Source organism: Phaethon lepturus, unplaced genomic scaffold (genome assembly GCF_000687285.1).
Source record: "Phaethon lepturus isolate BGI_N335 unplaced genomic scaffold, ASM68728v1 scaffold49935, whole genome shotgun sequence".
Lineage (NCBI taxonomy): Eukaryota > Metazoa > Chordata > Aves > Phaethontiformes > Phaethontidae > Phaethon > Phaethon lepturus.
Window position 1 is genome coordinate 8,071 of NW_010542211.1, and position 8,246 is coordinate 16,316.

The 8,246-nt window shown below is 47.7% G+C and overlaps 1 protein-coding gene across 1 annotated transcript in view; it reads left to right on the forward strand.

The window, feature by feature from the left end:
• TM9SF4 (transmembrane 9 superfamily protein member 4) overlaps positions 1–8,010 on the forward strand; it is a 10,260-nt gene extending 2,250 nt beyond the window's left edge. The window contains exons 3-17 of the mRNA XM_010287955.1: positions 53–221; positions 301–430; positions 1,461–1,584; positions 2,449–2,567; positions 2,690–2,801; positions 3,294–3,364; positions 3,658–3,790; positions 4,330–4,411; positions 4,520–4,595; positions 4,942–5,025; positions 5,215–5,369; positions 5,709–5,772; positions 6,357–6,476; positions 7,020–7,109; positions 7,479–8,010. Of these exons, the coding sequence (XP_010286257.1) occupies positions 53–221; positions 301–430; positions 1,461–1,584; positions 2,449–2,567; positions 2,690–2,801; positions 3,294–3,364; positions 3,658–3,790; positions 4,330–4,411; positions 4,520–4,595; positions 4,942–5,025; positions 5,215–5,369; positions 5,709–5,772; positions 6,357–6,476; positions 7,020–7,109; positions 7,479–7,628 (1,679 nt within the window). The 3' untranslated portion in view covers positions 7,629–8,010. The remainder of the gene's footprint in view (positions 1–52; positions 222–300; positions 431–1,460; positions 1,585–2,448; positions 2,568–2,689; positions 2,802–3,293; positions 3,365–3,657; positions 3,791–4,329; positions 4,412–4,519; positions 4,596–4,941; positions 5,026–5,214; positions 5,370–5,708; positions 5,773–6,356; positions 6,477–7,019; positions 7,110–7,478) is intronic.
• Positions 8,011–8,246: the final 236 nt, after the last annotated feature.

Below are 8,246 nucleotides of genomic sequence, written 5' to 3' on the forward strand. Positions count from 1 at the left end.
TGGCCAGAAGCCTGGCAGTCTCCAACACTGCCCTTATTTTCCTGTTTTCCAGGTGAGGTTCTTCGGGGAGACAGGATTGTAAATACGCCTTTCCAGGTTTCCATGAACGTGGAGAAGAAATGTGAAGTTCTGTGCAACTTTCCCAATAAGCCAGTCACTCTGACAGTGGAGCAGAGCAAGCTGATTGCCGAGCGGATCAGGGAAGATTACTATGTCCATCTGTGAGTCATCTCGAGCGTGGGTTTGTGTCAGTGGGGATTCTGTGTTGTGACAAATTTGATCTGAAATTTGTGTTTTCAGCATTGCTGATAACCTCCCTGTGGCAACACGGCTGGAGTTTTATTCCAATCGTGAGGAAGAGGACAAGAAGAAGGAGAAGGATGTGCAGTTCGAGCATGGATACAGGCTTGGGTTTATGGATGGTAACAAGGTAGAGAATCCAGATGCTGTCTCAGGGGTGCCTGTCAGAGGGTGTTAGAAGTCCACCAGAGAGTATCAGAATTGTGAATGCACCCAAAAGGTTTTATAAAGAGTGGAAATATGGGAGATTTCTTGCTGGAAGAAGAGAGCAAGTGCTGGACTACTGTTATGATAGCCAGGAGTCATAGCTTTGACTCGCTGTATAACGTTGGACAACCTTGTGCAGTAGTTTCCCCTCGGTAGGACAAAGGCAACGTACCCCAATGGTTGGCTAATCTTGAATGGTCATGGAGCATCTTGTGTTAAAAAAAAGTCAAGTGTTCATTGGAGGAAAAGCTGCTTAACTTTGCAGATGGAAACTTAGTATGTGTATTCCTGCAGATATTTTCCATGATCGTGTGCCCCAAGACTAGCTGGTTGGCTTACCCGACGCATCTGTTTACCATGCTGAAGTGTTGAGTTGCACACGCAGCTCTGATCGCTTGAGCCTACGTTCTTATGGGTGAATGAACCTGCTGTGCCAGCTTGGGGCTGCTGTACTTTGTTCGTGTAATGGGTGATCTAAGAGCCTTTTGCAAGCGCAAGCTTAGGACAGCTGTGGCCCCCCCAGAGTCTGGCTAATGTACGTCTGCCTGGTAGAAAAAGCAGGCAGGAAACTCGGGGTTGTAGCTACTGAGGTCTTACCGACCTAAATTTGGTGATTCTGCTACCGCTGAATGCATGTTTGAGATGTGAGATACAATGATATTTTCCAGGCCAGAAATGGACTGAACCATTGTTCCTGATGCTTGGAGTGGTTGAGGTGTTACCTTTTCAACATCTGTTCTCTCCTCTTGTTCTTTTAGCCTTGGAAAGTGTTAGCCTGATCTTGCTTTGTAGCACAATGCATCTAGGAACAGTTGGAGCCTTTAGTTTTCTGCACTGAAGCTGCTTTCTGCAGTTGTTGCTTCTAAACTTTGCCTGTTCCTCCCATGGGGTGTGTCCTTGTTTCAGCTTTTTACTATTTTACTAACTTTTTACTTAATGTCAATCTGTTTTAGTTCTACCTGCACAACCACCTCTCCTTCATCCTTTACTACCACAGAGAAGATGTGGAAGAGAAGCAGGAGCCCACCTACCGGGTTGTGCGCTTTGAAGTGATTCCGCAAAGTATTAAACTAGAAGGTAAGAGACTCCTAGGGAGGAGCGCAAAGGAGAAGAATCTCTTGCAGGGCCAAGAGATGAACACCACTGATGTATCGGGGTGCCAGTTGTTGCTTCCATTATGGTCTTGGGGCACAGAAATGGGGGAGTCTGAATTGTAAGAACAATAAATCCCTTTGTTGTTAAGGAATTAACAAAAATAGAGAGATATCCTTGAAATGCAATCCATGGAAAATTCATATAAAAGGTTGGGAGTCTGGGGTTTGGGGTTTTTTTGCGCTGTGTCGCCTAGCATGAAGTATGCATGGCGTCTAGTGCTTATTGTGGCCCAGATCTCCCTCAGTGGGACACTACGTGCTAGTCCGGAGACCCACAGAACATTTGGAGCTGTTCTAGGGGGACGGAATGTTAAAAAGAATGTTAAAAAATAATGGTTAGAGGGAAAACACTCCTCCCTCAGTGAGCCCAACATGAAACAGGTGTCTTGACAGGAAGTTGCTCATCACGTGTGTCATCCCGTGCAGTTCTCCTCTGGCAGCGGTAGGCTCTGCCGCAGAGGGCTTGTTTCTCAGCGTATCATGTGCAATAGAGGATTTGTTCACGATCTAGATCTGTGGCTTCAGAGCCTCTGGCTTTTATCTTTCCAGTTAAGGAAAGCCTTATGCATAGCTTTTCTTAAAGTTTGTTAATGGTACTCCACTTCTGATCAGAAGAATAGTTTTGAGAACTGCAAAGCAGGTGAGAAAGGAATGAGTGCTTTCCCTGCAGTATTTGGAGTAATTGCAGCGCAGTGCCTTCAGGGTGCCTGGGGCCAGGACAATGAGTGGGAGAGGTGGTGCCTCGAGGGAAGGGCTGACCCAGCGTGTGCCATGTTTTCCCTTACAGACTTGAAGGCTGATGAGAAGAGTATGTGCACCCTGCCTGAAGCCACGGGCTCTGCCCCTCAGGAAATAGATCCTTCTAAGGAGAACCAGTTGCTCTTCACCTACTCTGTCCACTGGGAGGTGAGGGAGTAATGGGAAGCTGGCTGGCAGCTAACTACTGCTGTGACATGTGTCTGTCACAGAGGTGTTGTGGAAGACATTGGGAATGTGCTGGTATGAGAAGAACTTTCCTGTTCTTTCAGGAAAGTGACATTAAATGGGCTTCCCGCTGGGACACCTACCTGACCATGAGTGATGTGCAGATTCATTGGTTTTCTATCATTAACTCGGTTGTGGTCGTCTTTTTCCTTTCAGGTGAGTGAGATGTGTGGGGCTTTACCGTTAATCTGCAGGGAACTTTCTTTTAGCCTCAGCTGCAGGTGGCTCGATGAGCGTGTGGCCATGTCTGGACCTGATGAGAAAGGGCAGGAAACGAACATTAGCATATAAAACCTCCTGGTTCAGGCAGCGTCCCGTGGGGTCAGACAGTTACCTACTTCTGCTCTCTGACTGGGGTAGTTGAAGGAGTAGAATGTGGTTAACGCGTATCTTCCATGTCCATATTTAAGGAAAAAAAAAAAACCCCACAGGAAAGCCACAGAGCCCTGTTCCTGCTGGAATACTGTGTTCCCTTCTCCCTGTGGCTTTGTTTGTCTTTGCTGAAGGCCGGGGGAGATGGCTAATGACTCAAGGTCTCCTCTCCTAGCCAGACCTCTGTGTTGGTGGGAGCCATGTAGTTGCACAGCGTGAGAGCAGCACAGCCGTGTAGGAGCCTCTGAACTAAACTCAGTTTGTGCTTGTTTTCAGGTATTCTCAGCATGATCATCATCCGGACTCTCCGGAAGGACATTGCCAACTACAACAAGGAAGATGATATTGTATGTGTTTGTTCTTGGGGCTGGGATCAGAGAGGGAGGGAAGCAGAAATGAGGAGGGATCTTGTCTGAAGACTTGCATGTATTGTCTCTTTCCTTGCCCCTGTTTTGCTTCGAGCCCTTAAGATGGGAGAGGCAGTTCTGTCATGTGCTGTCACAACACCTTTGGCTCTCTGTACAGTGGCAGATTACCAGTTCAGATGCCTTCAGACCTACTTTTAGGCTGGCTGTGGTAGGATCTTCATTTCCACCGTTAGACCATATCTAAATACCGTCTTTTCCTGTTGTTGCTACAGGAAGATACTATGGAGGAATCTGGTTGGAAACTTGTGCATGGAGATGTCTTCAGGCCTCCACAGTATCCTATGATCCTCAGCTCTCTCCTGGGATCTGGAATTCAGCTCTTCTGTATGATCCTGATCGTCATCTGTGAGTGGCACATGTGGCATGGGGTGGCTATAAAGAGAACAGGAATGATGCTTAAGGGCATTTGTAGCTCCCGTTGACTTCAACCCATGCTCACCCTAGCTTGAGTGAAGTCACATAAGGCTGCTTCCTCTTGCAGGGTTTTTTGAGGCGACAGGCCTGTGCGCAGCATTTCTGAGTTTCTAGATAGCATTTCCCAGCTGAAGGCATCTTTTTGTGTAGTTTCTGTTATCAAGATATGAGCCCTGGGTGATAGTGGGCTGAGACACCTTTGCACATGTGTGCCTTGCTTTCTGAGTTGCACCTGCTCAGATCTCTGGGGAAACTGAGCCTAAAACATGGTCTATAACTTGAGATCAAAGCTTCCTCTCTCTGGCCAGTGCTGGAGACTGTGGATGAGTTACCCTTTGAAGGAGATGAGGTCTGTGACAGAGATTCCAGGCAGCTGTGGGCTGCATATGGGACGGGCCCCTGTTCTCCCCACGCTGGCTAGCACACGTACACCAGAGCTGCTGTTGTTTGTCCTTTTTTTCCCTCCGCAGTTGTTGCTATGCTGGGGATGCTGTCGCCTTCTAGCCGGGGTGCATTGATGACTACCGCCTGCTTTCTCTTCATGTTCATGGGGTAAGTGTGTCCACTGCTTCCCACAGCAGTGCTGTCCTGCCTGTCCCTCCTCTCCCTCTCCCCAACAATGAAAGCTAATTTTCTTTGTCTTGGCTTGTTTCTGTCCAGGGTTTTTGGTGGATTCTTTGCTGGCCGCTTATACCGGACTCTGAAAGGACATCGATGGAAGAAGGGAGCCTTTTGTGTGAGTCTTGTGGTGTTCTGTGCTGTTTATCCAGATTTGCTGATGGCAAGATCTGTGGATAAGCTCCACATTTATTTGTGGGTAGTTGGACGCAGCCTGGCTGTACTGCAGAGAATTGGTGTGGACTGAGTCCTCGTAGCCTCATCTGAAAGGGTGAACACCAGAGCATGTACTAAAGCAAGAGGACTGTCTGAGGTCCTCACCGCAGCCCACCCATTGTGTTTTAGTGCTGTAACAAGAGGGATGCTTCCTCCACATGTGCCTTGTCCCAGCAATGGATTCATTAAAAAGAAACACCTGGTTGATTAGTCATGTGTTTTCTCTTAACCTGTGTTTGCTCTTGCAGACAGCTACCCTGTATCCAGGTGTCGTATTTGGGATCTGCTTTGTCCTGAACTGTTTCATCTGGGGGAAACACTCCTCTGGAGCGGTAGGTACCCCCTTCATCCTGGAGCCTGCTGGATGGGAGGAGGGTGACTCGGCTGGCAGGGAGTTGCTTAGTTTCACAGCATTTTTCTAAAGAGTGGTGCCAGTGACTGGAGACTTGGTCTGGCTTCAGTCTCCAGGGTGGGTGAACTTGCTGGCAGCCTCACTTTTGTGACTCTTGTTGTGATTCCAGGTGCCTTTCCACATGTGGTTTGGGATCTCCTTGCCCTTGGTCTACCTGGGTTACTACTTTGGATTTCGCAAACAACCGTATGACAATCCTGTACGGACAAATCAGATTCCCAGGCAGATCCCGGAGCAGAGGTGGTATATGAATAAATTTGTTGGGTGAGTGATGAGTGTCTAAGAAATATGGTGAGTTAAGCCCCCTCCCCTCAGTCCCCTTGGGCTGATGAACATCGCCTTCTGCTGGTCCCTGGACACAGGCAGATGGCAGATGTGCTTCCTTGAGTAATGCGCTATCAGAGACAATCTTGACAATTTTGATGTGGTATGACCGGTGCTTATAAAAGTGGTACGTGCTCCACAGGGAGCAGCTGTGCCATTTACTGTGTGAAATGTATTCTAGGAATCTGGAGCTGTAGAGCTTTTGCTGGTGTAGTTACAAGGGACTTCTAATGGCCAGTTATATTGTGCTGCTTACGATTGTTCTTTCTCACTCTATAGGATTCTCATGGCTGGTATTCTGCCTTTTGGAGCTATGTTCATTGAACTGTTCTTCATATTCAGTGTAAGCATCTAACCCACTTCATTCCTGAATAGGATTCCTCTTGTGCCAAAGCTTTTGAAAGGGAGAGGGCATCCACTGAGCGCGTTCTCCTGTTCCTATATCACTGAAGGGGCTATTGGCTCCCTCCAGGCCATTCAGAGAGTGCTGGCTTGTGGGTCTCTTCAGACTGTCCTCTTGCTGAAGACACCTGGAGATGTCTAGGGGACACTCCTTGGTGATTTGAAGGATGGCGGTGAAGATTAAAGCTTACTGTAACGTTATGTCAAGGAGGGTCCTGGTCTTAAGACATTCACCGAGCCATTCCAGCTGCTGCTTGTTTTTCACCTTCTGTGGACAGGGAGGAATTTGCTGTTCCATTGCTAGGGAGATAAGGGGAATGAACAAGCTACCTAAGAGCTGTCTTTGGGCACCTTTTTGCAACCTGATTCCTCTAAGTAATGTTGTGAAATGCATTAGGTCTGCAGTTTCATCTACATGAGGCCAAGGGGCCTCTCGTTTTTCCGTGGGTTAGCTGCTAGAAGTCACTTATGTTCGCCGATTGATCACAGTAGCGTGGAGACAAATGTATGCTGTGTCTGTTTCAGGCAATCTGGGAGAACCAGTTCTATTACCTTTTCGGCTTTCTCTTCCTGGTGTTTATAATCCTGGTGGTATCATGCTCCCAAATCAGCATTGTCATGGTGTACTTCCAGCTCTGTGCTGAGGTGAGATTTCTGCACTTGTAGTTTCAGTAGCTCAGGGTACACACTTGCTCCTGCAAAAGCACAGGTCACATTATTGCTGCTGCTCAGCAGAAATCTGGTGTGGCCCAGCTTCACAAGTGTCATTGTTCTTAACACCACTTGACTTCAGTTCTTTTTGAAGCTACTTGATTATCTGGTAGGCTGGGAACTGTGGTTTCATACCAGAAGTTCTGCTGGGAGCAGGGTATTTTGAGCTGACATCTTTTCCCAAAGAAACTATTTCTTTCCATCCACGTACAAAACAAAACATAGGGCTGAAGGTGGGCCATGTTCTTCAGTAGTAGGTGCTGTGATACTGACCTGGCTTTACTTCACTGTCAACTTTTCATCCTCTGTGTTTGGAAACACTTCTGTGACAAAATAGCTCCCCCAGCCCCAAACTGTCATTTTCCTCTGAGAGAAAATGGGTGTTCTCCCTGTCCCAGAAAGGTCACAGCTCCCCTGCGACAGTGGCGCAGGAAAAGGAAGCCTGTGGGATAATGCTAAGGCTTTTTACCCTATCAGGATTACCGCTGGTGGTGGAGGACCTTCTTGGTGTCTGGAGGATCTGCCTTCTATGTGCTGATTTATGCCATCTTCTACTTTGTGAACAAGGTATTGTTACTCCTCTTTCATAAAAGTGCCACCTTTCTGGAGGAGATTGTTCTGTTTGGGAAGGGACACAGTGGGGGTGCCTAGTTCTAGTCTGTCCCGGTGCCAGCCCAAGGCAGCTCACCAGCCAAGGGGCTAACAGTCCTTCCAGGGGGGAGGGGAGCCCCTGCCTGCGTTACCTGTGCGGAGCGGTGTTCCCTAACCCCTCCTCAAAGGTGGTGTGTCTTCAGCTGGTCAAAAATTGAGTGGAGGGTTTCCTGTACCTCTTTGTTGAATGCTGCCTTGCGAGGGCACTGGCTGGTTTGGGGAGCTTACCTCTTGTTACCTCTGTACTTGATTTTGCTTCGTTTTTTGTTTCTTCTTCTGTTTTAGCTGGATATTGTTGAGTTCATTCCCTCCTTACTATACTTTGGCTACACCGCCCTTATGGTCCTGTCCTTCTGGCTCCTCACTGGCACCATTGGCTTCTATGCAGCCTACATGTTTGTCCGGAAGATCTATGCCGCAGTGAAAATAGACTGAAGATGCACAGACCTGGCAGAAAATAGACACCTCTGAATGCGTGTCCTCCTGGGAGTGAAGGGGACATCTTCTCCCAGCTCTTTTAAGGAGACAAAATCCAGTGGGAGAGTGACAAGAGAAATAAATAACTCTTCGTTTTGGAATGTAACTTTGGCACAGTGTACATGGATTCTGGGCTACTTCTGGGGGGAAACGGGGTCTGTAGATACCTTACATTTTAACTTTATTATCCTGTTCCATATTTGAGGGAGTTTTTTAGCAGAGAAATATCCCTCTGTATAAGTAAACCCCCTTTTTGCTAATTCATCCTTTTTTTTTTTATGTTGATGATGAATGGATTTGAGACAGCTGTGGAAACACTTGTGAAAGCGTTTTCTTCCAGCCCCTAGGGTGCTCTAGGATTCAGGGAGACTCTTCAGACAAATATTAGACTGGGTTTCTTTCCTGCCTTCACATCTGCGCAGAAGAGGGAGCTTGACTATGACAAAATAAAAGGAGCCTAGAGGCTTACCCAGCGTGAGCCTGGCGTGCCCTGACCGCAGAAGTCCTGGCTTCGGCTTGTTTACAGTTTGATGGAGGTGCCGTTCGGAGCTGGGAAGTGCAATTTCACCTGAGAGA